At 38.4% G+C, this 18,693-nt stretch overlaps 1 protein-coding gene across 10 annotated transcripts in view; it reads right to left on the reverse strand.

Annotated features, from left to right (window-relative positions):
• The window catches only part of AGAP1 (ArfGAP with GTPase domain, ankyrin repeat and PH domain 1), a 355,685-nt gene that overhangs the window by 168,042 nt on the left and 168,950 nt on the right, over positions 1-18,693 (reverse strand). For 9 of the 10 annotated variants that reach the window (XM_026852146.1, XM_026852141.1, XM_026852139.1 and 6 more), the window contains 2 exons: positions 17,249-17,404; positions 12,340-12,432 (listed from right to left, as the gene is read on the reverse strand). In XM_026852146.1, the coding sequence (XP_026707947.1) occupies positions 12,340-12,432; positions 17,249-17,404 (249 nt within the window). The remainder of the gene's footprint in view (positions 1-12,339; positions 12,433-17,248; positions 17,405-18,693) is intronic. The other variant, XM_026852142.1, reaches the window with a different exon arrangement.

Here is an 18,693-nt window from a genome sequence, read left to right on the forward strand (position 1 = left end):
TCTACCAAAAAAGCAATCCGAGTTTCTCTGGCAAGTTTTAGTGTATATAAACCAGGCTGTGTATTTCTCAGTTACATTAAGCTGCTCAGGAAAACAAAATCCTGCAGCTGTGTGCTTGCATTACTTTTGTCTTCTCCCTAATACTAGTTACAAGGCTCATTTCAAGCTTTACAGCTCCAGAAAACTGTAAGTGAAGTATAACCACGTCATCTAATCATATCACTCATCTCTAATTTATCTTAACGAGAAGGATCCTTTATAATAAGCACAACATTGTTATGTGATTTTTCTCCTTGTTCTGACTCATGCAAAATAAACCAAGATTATATTTTATTTTTTTAAGAATTCCACTACTGCATTATTTCCTTTAAATTCAAAATATTTAAGTGCCAACATCTGGCCTGTCTACAGAGACTGCTCTAAAGACGTGTTGATAATTACTACATTTAGGAGGCTTTTGAAAACTAAAAGTAAGATTAGAGAAACCATTTTCTTAACAGAAGTGCAAGGACTTCCATAGTGGGTATTTCAAAGATTGGTAACAGGGCAGGTATAGTCAGGGTAGCTACATTTCAAAGACCCTCTGCTATGCTCCTCAAGCAATAGTCCTCCTTCATGCCACTTACTATTTTTAATTTGCCATTACTACTTATACTCTGGATAAATGTGTCAAATACTAACAGTTCCAATGACTTTAAAAAACAAACAAACAAACAAGGGATGTTGGACCAACACCCTTGATTCAGGTTCACATGGAATTACCACACAATAAAAAGTAGCAAAATAATTATGAAAATATTTAAAATGCCCAAAGTTTGCCGCATTCAAAAAATTAGGCTAAAGGGCTTTAAATGCGTGCTGTTCAGTTTACTCTTTTGATTGCTTTACCACTATGTAAATCAATTTGTTAATGTTCCTTACAAAATGCATGAGCCAGTTATACTGACAAACACACAAAGCTCATTCGTAATTAGCAGTTAATTAGTAAGAAGGAACAGATGCTGTTAGAGTTTCAGCAGGCGAACAGGTTCTGTAAACAATGCTTATAAATCTAAATGAATTTATTAACCACAATGCAACTGTCAACATTTTGCTGGCAACCATACAAATATGGTGGAATCCCCCAAACATCTTTACAACATATTAATAATCATTGTGTCAGCCAAAGTCTATCAGGCAGTCTCACTTGCTAACTGTCATAAGCTTTCAACTTAATCTTGTTATGTCACTTCTCGGGCCTAATTCCTCATGCCCACAGAGGAAGAGCTCCAGTCACCAAAGTTAGCTCAGATGTACAAGGACTCACCTCCAACACACAGCAGTCCCTCTGGCATTTTTGCAAGAGAAATGTTTGGTTTGCACCAATACCTTGAACAAGCTTCCCCGAATGAGCAGTACTCACAGCTCTGAAAGCACGTCTTGGTCCTGAAGAGTTTGTAGTCATTTTCTTTTACAATCATTATCACTCAATGAGAGATCACTACTATGAAGGCATCTCCAGATCTCATCCAATAAAAGTAACTAAAAGTCAATTATTTCCACTCTCTGTTTATAAAATCATGCACTCAATAAGCCACTGAGTGATGCCATAGGTGGTTGGGTTTTTTTTTAATTATCTGGGTAGATGTAGATGGCTGAAATAAAAGAATGCTTTTTGTAAGCATTTTCTAGATGCAACTATTAAACCAGTATCTAGATAAACCACCTTAAGTCAAAGACATTTGGCCAGTGGCCAGTCCTTAGCCTAAGGGCAACAGTGAAGATACCTTAGTGACCTCACTGCTGTCAATCTCTGCATGTCACATTGAGATGCTACCTTGATATATTACACCATTTCAGCACTGGAAAATTCTAATAAATTTTTTAAAGTCGTATTACAGCCTTCTTTATTGATGTTCTCTTTTATACCTATATTGCCTTCAATCAGTCCCTCCTCCTCTCCCCCCCAAAGTATTCTGACACCTCTTCACCATGGTCTGTACTCGCTTTCAACATGCAGCACTCCAGGATTTGCCACACACTGGCACACAAAATGGGATGAGAGCACCTCAAGTGTATGAAATTCTCCAAAGCTTCCCAGGAGAGACTGCCTGGCTTGCTTTCTGCAGGCTCCAGTCCCACCTGCTGCACTGTCAGAGGGACCAAAAGCATGGAGGTTGGGGGAATCGATTCTCTGCTGGTATCAAGCACTGGGTAAAAGAAGATGAGGATGTTCATGGTAGAGCCTCATGAAACAAACAAACAAAAAAACTCTCTCCCTTCTCTTATGAACACAGCACTGGAAAACAGATCCTTGACTTATTAATCTGAAAGAGCAACATCTGCTCCTTCTACACAGCCATAGGCAGGTGGATTTTTTTTTTTTGTCTTTAAAAATTAATTTTTTATATATGAGAAGCTTCTGTCTTACTATTTCTGTAAAGGCTGATAGGGAGTAGGAGAGTGACAGAAGACCTATTTCCATTCTCCTTCCACCATCTCTCAAAGGATGTTTAACCTGATCAACACTCTATTCCAATCAAAAGCTGGAATACCTCCTTTTGAATCTTAATGATGTACAAGAACTATAATCACACCTGATGAGTCAGCTAGGAAATCTTTAGCTACTAGCCAAATCCAGAAATTTTTCCTTAGCTATTTTAAGAAACAACTAAAAGCATTAGATTTAGATAGGATTAAAAAAACAGAAAATGAGGACAAAGTTGAACACCTTTTACTGGCAATCATAACAAACTAGAAGCTCTTACAGTATTTGGATATCAAAACATTAAGCAATAAAAAGTTTTTGTATTTTGACCTGAAGTGGTTTTATATTATTCCCTTCTGTTGTTGCCCTAGAAGGAGCTTTTGCTCACTTTGGAGATTGTGTCATACAGACAAATGGAGTATTATTTTTGAAATTGTGTGCCCCCTGCCAAAATCGACACTAATAAACATTTAAATACATTTCTTTATTAAGCAACATTCAGAAAAAAATAGAATACTATGTTTACTACCACATGCATTGTATCACAAAGAAATTTTTGAGCTGGGAAGAGTTACGAAGCAAATGAACCTGAAATGAAACTGCTTAATTCATTCACAAACCACCAGCTTCTTTCTGTTATGAGGACTAGAGGCTCCCATTAGCTTCAGTCAAAAAAAAAATGATAGAAAGTTAATTTCTCTGCAAAGTTTATTAAAAAGATCTCATTTATAGATCTTTAAATACACTGTGGAACAGCTGTAGGCTGCTCACCTTGGTTGTAGCCCACTTGGGAGTATCACTGCACATTTTTTGCAGGTACTTAGAGATAAAACAAGGACAATTTATAGGATGTGAGACAGAAAACTCATCTTAGGAACTCTCTCAAATACTAGGACAACAATTAAAAGAAACATAGTAGAAATTCAGTCCTTATAAACCAAAGACCCAATTGCCAACTTTCTCCTGCAACCCTCGGCTATCTCAGGAAGTAAAAGCAAGAGAATCCAGAGAGCAGGAGGCAGCTGATGACTCGGTGGGACAGACTGACAGTCAGGGAAGGGAGAGCTCTCAGTCTGAGGTGCTGAGGTTCCTGCCCAGCCTGACAGCTTTGCCTAAGGGCCAGAAGGGGCCATTCCCTTGGACTGACAGGTAGAAACCTTAACCTGGGATGGGGGAGGTTGGAGCTCGCTGGGCTGTGCCACCCATCCAACAGAGCAGTGCACCAAGCCGAACCACGAGGCACCCTCATCTCCTTCCACTGTTTGGTGTCAGAGGTATAAATTAAAGCAAGCTTCCTGAAACCACAAAAAGAAGTCCATTAAATCCAGACACTTTTAAATGCTATTTTATTCCAAACACTTAGGACTACTGCTTTGCTTGGGATGGTATCTGAAAATCATCAGCAGTAAAACACACAAAACCAGCTTTCACAGTCAAATGAAACATTATTCCAGGCAGGTACATGTAGCTGTAACTGTTCCTCTGATGTAAGGGCACATTTGATCTAATTGGAAAAAATATTTCAAGTGCACTGGGAATAGTCACTGTTAACTGAATGCAACAACGAAAAAGGAAAAAAGAGCATGCAGACCCGAGGGAATTACCAAATCAATTAACAACTAATTCAGGAACTAATTTCTGTATTGCCTCTTAGCACAAAACTGTATCTTTAATTTCTCCTGCAATAAGCATCACCATGATAGTCCTAACACACTCTGACGCTTTAAATGAGTTTACAAGTATCTCTTTTTGATTGGCTATATAACATTATTTCTTCACAGTTCAATGCAACCACAGCCAAGTGCTCTGAAATATTTAATTATACTGGTAGCTACCGGTTAACAATTTACAGAACCACAGTGAGTACAAAACATTTTATAACTAGTAATCAGCTAATTAAAAACACAGCAAAATGTGTATGTTCTGATTATAAACAATTGCGGAGGAATTACACAGAAGATTTCAGCACTAAGAGTATTTGGCTAAAAACCATACCCTCGTGTTTGTACAAGCAGATCTGGATACTGATTACTGTGATTAGATAGAAGTGTGACAGAGGAAATTACACCTCACACTAGATAGAAATAAATAAAATTATGTAATCTGCCAGTTTCTTGTAAATCACATAATTTCTGAGTTTTGGAAAGCCACTCTCCAGAGACACAGATACTGGCTTGCAAACAACTATCAAGAAGCCTACATGAGCATCAATAAATAAAACCCAAACCAGCAGTAGTTTTAGTGAATGCTCTGGTGTAGAAGATGGCGCAGAAGCGGCAGCACAGTGGTGTGGGTCTCTGTGGCAGTGCAGCAGGGGTTTCAGTGCAGGTAGCACCTGTGCAGAAAGGCACACTACAGAAGACACATGTATAACAAAGGCAAGTAAATCCTAGAGTTGTGTGCGTCCTCCAGGTGTCTGCTACCATCGTTCTTTTGAAATGCTTTTCGTCGTTACATGCATTAGCTGTTTTTATTTCAAAATGAAACTTGATTTTGAATGCAGACAGAACAAGAAGCAATGGGACAAGACCAAGCACTCAGCAGTGGGTCGCAGGGCCTGCTAATGCACTAGTTGTAGCATCGTGTGTCTGTTCTGATCTTCCTATACCATTTTTTTTCACCCTGTCAAGTCAGATGAATTAAGCAAGAATAGATGCTAATTTGGTTGCTTATTTGTTCTCTCTTTCAGTAGACTCAAAGCAAACTTTTACATTCAGGAAACCCGATGGAAAAAGCATTTGTTGTTTATGACAGTGGCGGGTCTTGGGTTTGACACTTGCCTGAAGCACTACAGTGCTCTTCTGCTAGCGAGGACGACTAAGGACATCAGTCTGACTGACTAGTCGTGGCAGATGATCTCTTTTCAAAACTTATTTCCAAGACACTGCCATACTTGCTGAAATGCTCTAACAGCTGTACAGACAGCCCTGGGTATTTTAGGGGAAAAGAGGTTTCAGGTACGATGTTCTTTCTGGTTCAATAGGAAGGACCAAGATAACACGGCGTTGTGTGTTATTCCACCAGAATCATGTAACTGGGCACATAAATGCTCTAAGTAGAGCTAAAAATTAACAAAGGAAAAGGAGGTTAAGAAGAGGAAAAGCACTAGTCAAGCAAAGGCAGGACTGACCTGCACTTGTAGGGAACTGAACAGAAGGAGGCTGAGCAGCACAGGGCAGTAGTCAGACAGGAGGTCGGAAGGATAACATGGGGTAAAGTTTATGAAAATCCAAATTAAGCTAAAACCCCCTCTCTTTTGAAGTTGAGCAATGCAGACTGATAGGGAATAATTTTGTTACAGTCCCACCTATTTGGGCTAAAAGGGTAAAAAAAGGTTACACTCTGGAAATTCAGTGATCAGAAGTAAAAAAATGCAAATGGACAGCCTAAGCTTGGACATGCTGAAGAAATGAAGGAAAATCTTTGGTAACAGAAGATCTTGCCTCACCTTGCAGCTCTCCTCCTCACCCTCCACAGCATGGAGGGCCACTGAAAGTGCTCGTTTGGTTGGGCTGGATGAGGCATGCTGCTCGAATTTACTAGCAAAGCTTCTCCTCAGACATGTTAGGAAGACTGGATACTAAGTCTAATAAAACCAAAGTTGTGATAAACTACACTGAAATCCTCTTTAATTTGAAAGGCACTTCCTAACATCCTCAGGCCAAGGGCTGTTGTGCAGGTGTAGGCAATCTAAGTGAGGAGAGCCCAGGCAAGACTGGGCTAGAAAACAAAAAAATCATTGAGAAATCAAGCAGTTTCCAATTTCCCAGAGATTCTTTCCATAGAGGAGCACACACACAATGTATGAAAAGAGTTCACTAGTAAAAAAACCTTAATTAAATAAAAAAATACCTATTTTGGCATTAAGTACATCTTAAAAATAGCACAGACTTTTTCCCTGAATAGGAAAGTTTTCTGACAAATTGATTCATTTATGTTCTTCTAAGGCTAGGGCACTTGGGAAAGAATTGAAGATTGACAACACAATGGCCAGACTTGAAACAAAAAAAGTTAACAGGAAATTCTCAGGAGTACACAACTCGATTTAAAAGTTACTTTTAAAAAATTGCTGATGTGGGATTGTAAGTCACAATACAACTTCTCAAATATTTCAGAAGCTACTTAAAGTGACTTTTTTTCATGCAAAGTTTGACATTTGTTGAAAGCATTTTCAAATAGTTATCTTTGCAAAGTTTAATGCTATTTTTTATAAAATTCAGATGTACGTCATAAAGTTCCAGTTCTGTTTATGCCCAACGTAAGGAAAAACCAAAACTTGTGCATCCAGGACCAACCTCTTCTTCATGAAAAGCACATCAGTGACGCCACCCCCACTTGCTGACAAAGCCCCTATCTGAGTCCAAACCTAAAAAACTATTTGCCATTTTTAGTTCAGAGTTAAACAAAAAAGACAAAATACCTTATTTCATTAAGGTTACTTTAATGTACTTAAATACACCAAGCTGGTAGGCAAAGAAGGTCATTTGAAAGATCACCTAAAAGTAAAGCCTGAATAAGATATTCGACTTTCTCCATTAATATAGCCATTTGCAAACGGAGAGAAGTGAATAGATTCTGAAGTTCACCTTTGCAAGTCATGGATGGCAAATTTTTCACTATGTCATCAGCGTAACATTAACTATTATAACATTTCTTTTTAATCCAGACTTCAAGTTTTCTATTCCTAAATGATGCAGGAATTCAGAGGCACAAGAATTGCAGCACCTCCCACGGTAAACCAAGGGTTGAGGCAACCTGTCAAATCTATTCTGACCAGTTTTTGGTAAAAGAATACTCAAGGTTATATAGCTGGACTATATAATAATACAAGCATCTGTGATTAAGTGCAAATGGCAAATAGAAGAAGGTCTGAAAGCAGAAAGTCAAGGCCAGCTCTTACGTATTTATTTACACTCTAATCTGGGGGGGGATGGGGGAAGGGGAGAAAAAAATAAAAAAGAAAGAGCACACAGCTGCCATCCCAAAAACAGACCTCCCATCTGCCACCCACGATTTGCATGTCACCTTCTCCAGGCTCATTTGTACTTCATTAACTGCCATTGACTTAACAAGATTTATGCAAATGACACCATAGGAGCTCGCTAACTCCCACTGCAATCAAGTGATTATGTATGTACAATTCTCCACAGCAATGAAAAATTAATACATGACAAGCCCCCTCACCGCTGAGCTGAGCTTCTTGCTTTTATTTTTCTTGTTGTGCTTTTTTTTTTTATTTGAATATGCCCTACTGATAAAGATTTAGCAAGATTTCAGAAAACAAAGTAATCTTCCCAAAATGCTACAAACCACCCCCATCTTAGAAAGTATGTCACCCTAAACTGTACAGCTTCAAAATATTCACTCAGGCTACCAGGAACGAGTCTTCGTTTTCAGAATAAATGGTTTTTGAACAGAGGATACTCCAAAAAGAGTAAGCCATTCACCTTAAGTTTGCTTTAAGGGTAGTATTAGCAATGTTGAAGAAGACAGCTTTAAATATTTAGTGTAAGTGCTTATTTTTCAACAGTACAGGACTTCCTATGGATTTTAACTTTGGGCCAATACTGTTCCAGACATTTTATGACTCAATTTGATTAGAAGAAGATATTTAAATAGCACACAAGTGAGACTTCTCGCAATGCTAAAAGCACGGGATTTAAGGCATGCTGATAACACTAGGCATGATGAAGACATTTGTACCTCCCCAGGAAATTGGCCTTCCCAAAATTTCACTCACTTTAAGACTATTTTGGCAGAAGTTAGCAACCACATTTTAAAAATATGCCTGTTTTTCATTGCCTACATTTTGGGTTTCTGCTGGGAGCAAGAAGGTTCATCAGAACAGCTTTATATGACTTAGCCCAATAAAACCATATTTAGCACTGCAGTGAAAAGTGATTTTTAACATTTAGAAAGGACAGAAAGAACAAGAGCATTAACACTTTTCAACCAGATTGCTTTCAGTTAAGGATAAAGCCCTGAAGAAGTGAGGTGTTTCCTTGGATGGAAATAAGCCAATTACAATTTTACTTATTTCCCCCCAAACTCTCAGGGATTCAGTGACCGAGAATTCAGGAATTCAGGAGCAGGTTGCAACTCTTGGCTTCTTTTGACCAAAAGCCACACCAAACTCCAGTATCTGTGCGGGTTGGTATCTGGGTCCCAGAAAGGCTGTAATACACAATTACAAGCAACTCCTTATGACAGCACAGCTCTCTTCACAGGTGTGTCTGTGCATTTAGAGAGAAACCAGGAGAGAAATTAAGTGCCCCCACAAAACCCCCACTCCTCTACCAGTTTAAACTGGTCCAAACATACAAAAGCATCACTCTGACGACAGATATCAACCACAGCTGTGGTGGTTCAACAGCTGCAGTACAGACCTGATCTATGAAGAAAATGGTAGGTGAGACAAATGACAAACTAATATTTTCTACATTTCTGAGAAAGTTGATTTTTTCCATACTTTTTTTCCTGTGCTCACCCCACCACACACAGACAGACTTGACTATTACCAGCTCTTCCTCCCCCTTTTCATGTATCCCTCTAGCCCTGGAAGAAATTTCCTTTTTTTCCTCAAAACCAGAACATTTCCAATCTCCAATTAACTTGTTTTTTGTTTTGTTTGTAGTTTTTTGTGTGTTGTTCTGTGAGTTTTCAGGATTTTTGTTTTGGTTTGTGGGTTTTTTAAAGTTGGGAAATAGTATTTCTGATTTTGGGGAGACCCTGGGTTTCAACATCCAAATACTAAGACTTCTCTTTATTCAATTTTTTGTCATTATATTTTTTTAAGTATCAGTGAACTGAGAACACAAAATCCACTGCATTGGAGTTTCAACCATAACTTACTTTTTTGGGTGGCAGGGCAGTGTAAATTTGCTAATAAGCTCAACCAACACAAATGAAGCACTAATCTGCAAGTATGAGCTTGGGCTTCTGCCTTGCACCAGAAGCACAGCCTTGCTAGCAGGCCTTACAAAGTGTCACTGGTATGCACCTAGAGTAAGAACCCACAGAGAATAAAACAAAGTACTGACATGCTTTTGAAAATGTCCCGAAGACATAATACAAAAGTATGTGCATGAAGTTGACAAAGGCATTTTGCTCAACAGCAGCTTAAAAAAGTCAGAGGACGTTTAACATAACTGGAGGTTACTCATAATACTAGCACAGGGCAGTGCAGCAAAGTGACTTTCAGGTTATTAGGAGGACAAATTGAAAAACACAGTGACAAAAAGATGAAAAAGAAAGGTCTTTTAAATGATATAGTAAGATAAACTCTCCCACAGCAATACTGTGAGTGCTACAATCTGCATTCAGCTTCCTGAAACCAGATTTCTCTTCTTATTTCCTGACTATTTGTAACAGAGACGTATCATGATGGAAGGGGCTTCTCATTGAGAGCACAGTAGCATGACATACTAAAATATTTAGGTCAGAAAGCTCCTTTTCACATTCCTTTGTCTTATTCATAGTTAATGCATAAAATTAACGAGACACCATCTTTCCTAGCAGGAATTTCCACTGCCTCAGAGAAACATCCAAGTATCTGGCACCTGTAGAGCTCACCAAGAACACAGTCGTATCAGCAGTTTAACTCGTCATCTCTACTGAGAGGACTCTCCATCTAAATAGTGGGTAGACAGAAAGCTATCCCCTGCTCAAACTTCAGGAGCCACTTCTGCTTGAAATAGTGTGGTTTGTAATCAAAGACCACTTCAAACTAATGTATGTTTATTAACAGTAATGAAACACTGTCAGTATGAATACACATTGGATATAATTTTTAAATTAAATATTTCCACATCAAAAAAAGTATGTTTTCCCACTCAAACTTTTTTTGCTTCAATAGCTTGGTGGTGCTGGTCTCCTACACCTTACTGATCTGTCTAGAACGTAGAAAACCTGGGAACCCCAAAATCCATTTTCTCGACAAGCTTGATGCGAAATACCACTGACAGCAGCCATCCTATGGCACTGCATACCTACTGTTCAACCTCCCTTCTTCTAGCACCCTTCCAAAATCCTGATGAATAGGATGTATCTGCTGACTACAGAGCTGCTCAAATATTTCCTGATAATTGCTTATATGTGACAAAATGAAATCGCCATAATTGGGATTAATAACACAAAGTGTACATTCCCAAAAGACTGGTCATACTCAGTATACAAACGTAGGGGATGCAGGGAGAATTTTTCAATACAGAAATTCAAGAGATTGTAGGGAACATTTCATTACAACATGGTATAGGGCAATCACACTTAAAATGCTTATCTTTGATTTTTAATCAAATTAATTTCATACAACAGCATTTTGGAAAAGAACAATATCTATGCCTTGAATAAATATTGAAAAGTGTATTCCTCAGTTTCAGCTGCATTTGCATACATTTTTGTTTAATTATCATTACCCAAAAGAATTCCAGCCGGTCTAACCCATCTCGTACCATACAAAAGCTGTAGAAAAAAAAAATTGTAGCTTGTTTTAAATGTCTGGAATCTCCTCCCCTGAACACAGAGCCAAATACTGAGCTTATCTGGTTTCAAACTGCTCTTCTGAATTGCAGTGTGTTTGATTAAAATTTGTCTACTAGAGATTCACAGACACAACAGCACTTCTGCTGCCTGATGGTCCCAAAAGGTCTTTTTAACTGCCTTTAAGAAAGAAAATCACTGCAGACAGTTAAGCATACAAAACCATTTCTTCCTCACCCCTAAAAAGACAAAAAACCCCAAACCACCCCAACAGACATAAATATACCCCCAAACCGGAGACCCTGGGCTACCTGGCAAGATAAAACATGGACTGAGGAAAGATTAGAAGAGGCAAGTGACCCTCTGGAGGGTAGAAAAGCCACCAAACAAAACTGGAAACAACCATGTGGGAAGAAAATAAGCTCTCTTCTCTCGACACTTTTACTATCTCCAGCAAAGTAACTCACATGGAACTAAATACTTGCAAATGCTACCACAGAAACTATCTGTAAAGCATTCCATACAAATGCTGAGAGTAGTGTCCTTATCCACATGAATTCAGTGTAATTTAATTTGAGAAAGTAAATGATCTCGTTCACCCAAACACTTTGCATCAGATGTCGGCACTGCTTTTGCCTTTCAAAGGACTGTTCACAGCTACAATTTAGCATTGAGTTTCTGGGCTAATGAAAGTGCATCTAGGCTAGTAAAACAGACCAAAACAAATCCTCGAATTCAAGTCCTGTTGTGTAATGAGGAAGTTTAATTAAGGCCACACATTACAGCTGTAAACGTTCTCTTATATAATAAGGTCTAAATGAAACTGAACCTAATCAAAGTTACAATTCCTTCATTAGCAAATTACAAACAAGAGCGCACAGCTGACACACCGGCTATGATTATCACAACTAATTGCCTCGTTGTTACAAACCAGCCTGAAACTGTGTTCAGATGTCCGTCTGCAGTAGCAAATTAGGGCCACATCAGGCTATTTCTGCGATCACAAGGGGCTCTTGTAGAGCGATCTGATTTACCCTGCCGACTGGCAGCACACGGCCCAATCAAAGCCCCCTCTACAAAGGCAGCTTTGAAGCCAGCACAGCCTAGAAACCCGCTCCATATGCAGGCCGGCAGACTGCACTTCATTAGGCCTGTTGTCACATTTTCCCTCTTCTTATTCTAATGATCCTATTTTAATACACATAGGAACCCCTCCTAATTGATGTCAAGTGAGTGACTTCCACATTCATCACCAGAGCACATCAAACACATCTTGGTGCACGGGCCACCATCAGAGTGCTTAAGACCTGAGGTGTGTCTCCAACTACAGAAAAAAAAAAAAAAAAAAAAAAAAAAAAAAAAAAAAAAAAAAAAAAAAGGTATTTCGGCATTACCTGTTTAATTGGGATTGCGCGACCGCTTCCAATGCTATCTGTTCTGCTCTCCAGGACCTTCTTCTCTTTGTCTGGGTCACTCCCTTTCCGAGACTGTAGAGCAAAAAGAAAGTTTGTGCTCCATTAAATGTAACACTTCACACAGAGGATGCTCCCCCCCCCCCTTTTAAAGCAATTTTAAAAAGTATTTTGACACACAAATACAGACTGAAAGGGTGTGGATTAGAATCTACAAAAGTACACAACTGTCCCAAAATCTGAATACTAAAATACCACCTCTAATTTTTAACCATCCACTTGTTTGAAATGGCGTTTGGGTTTAAAGAGTTTCACTGCCTGAAGACCCAGCAGATCAGAGGACACATTTCTGAAGTCTCCAATAGCAGCTCTGAAGAGAAACTAAAGTTCCAGATTCTCATTAAAAAATCTGATATATAGATGCATATATTTAACTTACATCCGTGTGATTTTTAGAAATATTATCAACTACTTAAAAATGCGATTTCATGATGCTGGTTTTGATCACGTTGACTTTAACTTCCTTTTTTCCTACTTTTGGATGGTTAGAAAGTTGGAATTCCAAGAAAAGATAGCAACTGATGCTGAAAAAAGTTATCTGAACACAATGAAGAAAAATCAGCCCGAGGAAAATTTAACTGATGTTTAAAACCTGAATTGCCTGATAGTGGCTTTCTGCAACACTCGAACTGCTCTAGGAGCAAGCTCACTTCATGAATTTATAAAGTTATATAGGAATTTTAAGAAGTTATTCTGATTCCAGTCCATTATTGTGAAAGAACGCACGAGCATAATGATTTTGACAGATTTATTTTATTACAAAAAGAAGACCTGAGAGTCATCCTCCTTAATAACTGAACTGACAAGTGACAACTTCACTCCATTACTTTTCAATAGGAACATTACTCACACAATATCGAAAACGGGAAAACATTTTCATGCGCTTTTCAAATCAGAGATGATATATGAAACGAATAAATTTGCAATGTCCAGTACCACAATGGGACATTAATGAAAACCAGAACGACACAAGACCTCACTTTTCATTTTCAGCAGAAAGAGTTGTTTGAAAGACACTGAAATTAGGAGAACAACTCGGATCGCGGAGAGCTAATACCCATTTTCCATATTATACGAAGGAGTGGAAGGAAGAAAAAAAAAATCCCCAAAGCAGTTGTCTTCGCGCACGAGAGGAGGCTTCGAAGAGGAGGGAGAAAACCCACGGAGGAGGACTTCAAGTAACACTATTCTAAGCAACACATTTACCCAGCAGGGATTCCATGCTGATTTCCCTGCTCTGCCAGGAACGGGCTCCTATCACTAGTTACTATGGTTCGGGGCAATGGAATGACGTGCTGGGGAATTAAACAAAGAATAAATGAAAGAAAGCAAAACAAGTGGGAGGGATGAAATCCAATGTTCAGGATAACTATTGTTCCTCGTCCTTCAAGACAGATTTCTGAATCTGAAAGTGCCACTTCCCAATAATACAAGGCAAAACAATGCTTCAATGGTGCAAAGCGCCTATAAGTGACATTTTAAAGAAACTCAGTGAAGGTAGCCAAATCCTTGGGAGGGAAGTTGTCAACTTGAATGTTTCTTTTTTATTTGACTTCTTAAAAGAAAGGATCCTGCCTCTGAAAAGCAAGCTAAATATCTACACACTACTTCTCATATTTTATTTTTAAATCATCCCATTTTCAACTCCATAAAAGTAAATGCATCTGGAAATAATACATTGCACACAGAAGGGAAATATCTACATGCAAAATATTTTCAAATACTAAAAGTATAGAAACGTAGGAATTTCTGTTAGGCAAATTCTATTCTAGCTGCTTGTAATCGCAGAATGCATAAAATTTTCAAGGGGAGAATCTTAGCAGGCTCCACTATTTATAAAGACAAATCATGCAGTGAAAGAGAGATATATTCTGATCTTTTATGCTTTTGTACCTATGACACACACAATGCATCTTACATCCTATAGTGTAAAAAAATAGACTCTAAACCAACTGGATCACCGTTTGCTAGGACTTTTTCTGATGTCACATCTACATGTTAAGTTGTTCTATTTAAAACTTCATTTAAGCAAACCAGAAAAATTTAAAAAAAACTACAACACCCACATGAATACAATTTAACTCATTTCCCCTTCGCACTGGAAGTTGTATACAAACTTAGGTCAACATAAAAACTTAACCACATTATGTCTGTGAAATAAGATTTAGTCCCTGAGGGATACAGCACCTGAATCTGTGCACAACCAGAATCCAGTGAGTCCCAAAAGTAAGAATACTGATCTCTAATAGCACGTACTCAGACAGAGTTAATTTTAACTTTTAAAAGGTCTTGCTTGCAATTCTGCAAAGATGTAAGATAGGCAATACTGAATATGGGAAAGGAGATGCATCTTCCCGTACCAGAAGTTCATTCATCCCATATGGGATTGGACACGTAGTTATAATCAGTTCTTTGCTGAAGTGGACCTCATATGCATCTCGTATATAGTGCAGTGGAGATTTTATTCTGTTGTTCCTATTAATACACTGCACAAAGGACATTTACACCCTTCTGCTATTATTTGATCTATTTTATCACCTAAGTAGAAATTCAGATATTGCAAAATCAGCAAATAATAATATTCAAAGTAAAAAAGATCTGATGCTGTACTTAATGCATTTAAACATCAACATGCTTAAAATTCTTAACGCTGTTGCAACTCAAAAGCTGTAAATTAAGAAAAATATCGGTTTTCTACTTAACTCAATTTTCTTCGAACACTAAAAGATTTTCATGTAGGAAACTAAACATATTATCTATGCTGGATAACAAGGGGTAATTTGCAATTAAACAGAAATATATTCGATTCTGTAAGTGATAAAGGCATAAGCAAGTTAACAGGCTAGGAAAAAAGCATAGCAAGAAATCCAGAGCTAAACAGTAAAATATTTTGATTATGCACTCTGTAACTAGACAGAAAATACTGGTCATCTATTTATTCAATTAAATAAAATCCAGGTTATAACTTGGTTGATACGGCATGAAACCTGGATTACAGCAGGGTCAGTGTGAAATGCTTCAGGACATGGATTACAGAGCAACTCGTTACACAACATTTAGTATGCCCAGGTCTTAGAAGACAAAACTAATTCTGAAAAGTCGAGTTATTACTGTTCTTTTTTTTTCATAGGACTTTTTTCACCCCCTAGCTGTTAGATGTTAAAGATGATAGTTAACATCCTCCTGTATTAGTAAATTTGGTTCTCCCTGTGCTATTAATTATTGCAAACCGGAGCTTTAGTCTATTTGTTTATAGCAAATGCAGCTGACTTAACCTTTTCTGCCATTGCAGATGGGTATATTTTTCTCTATTAATTTTCTCAAATTTACACTTACTCCAATTTAAAACATGCCCAGTTTCCCAAGTGTCAACAACATCTATAGAGCCCTCACAGCATTTTATGCATCCTCAGACCAGAGATGGTCGAGGATTGCTTTTTAGGGATGCTGTAACATCTCGGCTCCATCTCCAGTTATTCTGCTGGCAGTTCCTGGGCTGACACTGACATCTAGTGGGGTTGGTAACAGCCGGGTGCATGGGAGGAAATCCACACCACTGCTAAAAAATACCAGCATCAAAACCGGACATTTTTCACATGCTACTCATTTTTGCATGTTGTATTGTTTTGCCCCTAGACATTTGCACCTAAACACAAATGCACGATTTTCATACCTTTGGGGGAGTTTGAAGATCTCATTTTAAATCAAAATATCACTGTCGGGATGGACACATGAAATACGATCCCTGGGACTTTGTGCTTCTCATCCAGCCCTCCAAATCGATGACAAAACTTTCTACTTGGTAGAGGCTGAGAGGTCAGATTTTATTTAGCGTACAAGGAAATGGTTTTACCATTTTTGTATGTGGTTCCCTGGATACAATCAAGGAGCAAGCTAGTTTTGGGAAGTGAACATTACATCACCTTTGGAATAAAAAAGTATAAACTCTTTACAATGACAGGGAAGTCGTGGCTTTCTAAACACAACTACACTCACCAAGGGACTTACATGCAAGTGCACATGGATTCTGTGTTTGCTAAAAAGCGTATTAAGTGCCAAAAAACTGCTTACAAAACCGCAATTACACACGCAATACAATCCCAAAGCTTTCAGCAAGACTGCTAAACTAAGGAAATCATCATTCAAGGATTCATTATCATCTCCCAAACTACTTATGCATAACAAAGACCTATAATATTGGACCACTCAAGCTTTCTATTCAGTTTAGTTTATTTCTATTTTTTTGTCTTTTAATGAAGCAAAACCAGATGGTTTGCGAAGAAAAAAAAATCATTTCAATCTCCAGCATCTCTCTCAACTCTGGCAAACTGAGTTGAGCCTGCACAGTAATAAAAGTAGCATAGGGTAGTTATTTCGTAGTATCATGTGAAATTTCCATGGCAAACACTAAGACCTCTCTACAAACACAGGAGACCTTGCAAGGGAGCCCTGAATCAGCAGCATTACTCAGTGTAAGGGCAGGACTGGGGAGCAGAGGCACAGCTTTCTCTTTGATTACAGCCAAACCAGGGAATCTAGAATGAAAGGTTAAAGCTCAGGTCTGAGAATTAAAATTGGACAAAGGCTCCAGAATTCACTTGGTTCACTGTACTTCCCAATAGGATAACTTGACTGTACTGAGTTTCTGTTTAAGTCCTCAAACAGAACCGCCCCATGGCAATTCTAAGATGTTTTCATTTTCAAGCCTGCAGATCCATTTCAACTCTCCTGTCTGGATTAGACCAGCTCAACACAACAGGGTTGAAGTTCAGGCCGTCACCACAGAGCACTACGTAAAATACAGCAATAGTCTCTTCCTTGGCTCACTCACCGTGAAGAGGTTGGATCGGCGCTTGGACTGTTTACGGACAGGAGTTGGTGTGTTGGCAGTGGGAGGAACATCAATCCGTAGCTCCTTCTGGCTGGTGCTTGGAGTTGATGGGACAGAGGAGGAATAATCACTTAAACTCCCTCCTCCATTACTGGTCTGCAAGGATTAAAGTTAGTTTTAAACAGTGATACACTGCTTTCAAGAAATTACAATCCACAGCTGTATCTTACTTATTCCTGATACACAAGAACAGCACCCTAGGCTCAGGAACACAGCGGGACTGCCCTACTGCCACTTTTCCACACATTTCTATTCCATGTCCTTAAATATTTTACCTGCCATTGTTTGTTGAATATTTAGAAAGTTCTTTTAATATGGCAAGCACATTTTCATTCTACACAATATAACCTTCACTGGATATAAACATTTTAATTTGATTTACATTGTGGAAAGTGTAAATTTTGGTTTTCTACTTCAAAATTGCTAAACCAATTTCTGCCTCAAACCTAAAAAACCCCCATCTAGAGCCATAGAACTGCATAGCTGGACTTAATCCTAGTCTGGAGACAGAAGCTCACCTAGAGCTAACAAAGAAAATGAAAATAATTCAACACTAAAATGGCTACTACAGTGATAGATAATTCCCAACATATTTGCTGAGAAAAACCATTGGTACAGAGATACAAAACTTTAAAGACAGACAATCCAATTTATTCAAAGTAGAAAAAAAAAAAGTTATATCAGTCTTGAAAGAAATAGAGGAGTTTGCCTAATAAAACTATTAATGAATTGAAGCAACAAGTTACTAATCGCAGGAATGTGAGGAAACCTGACAGAATGGAAAGGACCAAAAGATGATAAGAACAAAGTCTTGATTTTTTTTCTTTAAATTATTAGCCATAACATAAATGAATACTAAAACAGCACCATTATACAAAGGATGTGGAAGTAGTCTGGAAAGACAAAAGGACAGATTTTTCTCCCATCACATAGAAGTATAACCTCTGAGGATATACTGTATATGCTGATGAGGGACTGAGGCAGGGCAGAGGTGGAAAATTCTACACACTGTTGACAAAAAGCTCACCAGAAGAGCAGCAGTGGGTGAAGGGTCTGGACAACAACTCACATGGAACTTATGAGGGGAAAAATAAAGGTCTGTGATGCACACAAAAGGGTTAAAGAACATCTTTAAGGCAGCCAAGTTTCCTAAAAGAAGTGAGAAAAGAAGGTAAGAGGGTATTTCCAGGATGCCTGAAGAGAAGGGTTCTCCCACGACATTTAACCTGTTACTTAGTCTCATCTTACTTGCTGTAGGTAGGAATTCAGCAGGTACAGTTGCTGAAAAGGAAAAGCAGGTACTCCAATGTCTACTCTTCAGCATCACTCCTACACTAAGTGACTGGTCTTAGACATGCACAAAGCTGCTGCAGGGGAGAGGTACT

Source organism: Athene cunicularia (assembly GCF_003259725.1).
Source record: "Athene cunicularia isolate RWA chromosome 7 unlocalized genomic scaffold, athCun1 chr7_part1, whole genome shotgun sequence".
Lineage (NCBI taxonomy): Eukaryota > Metazoa > Chordata > Aves > Strigiformes > Strigidae > Athene > Athene cunicularia.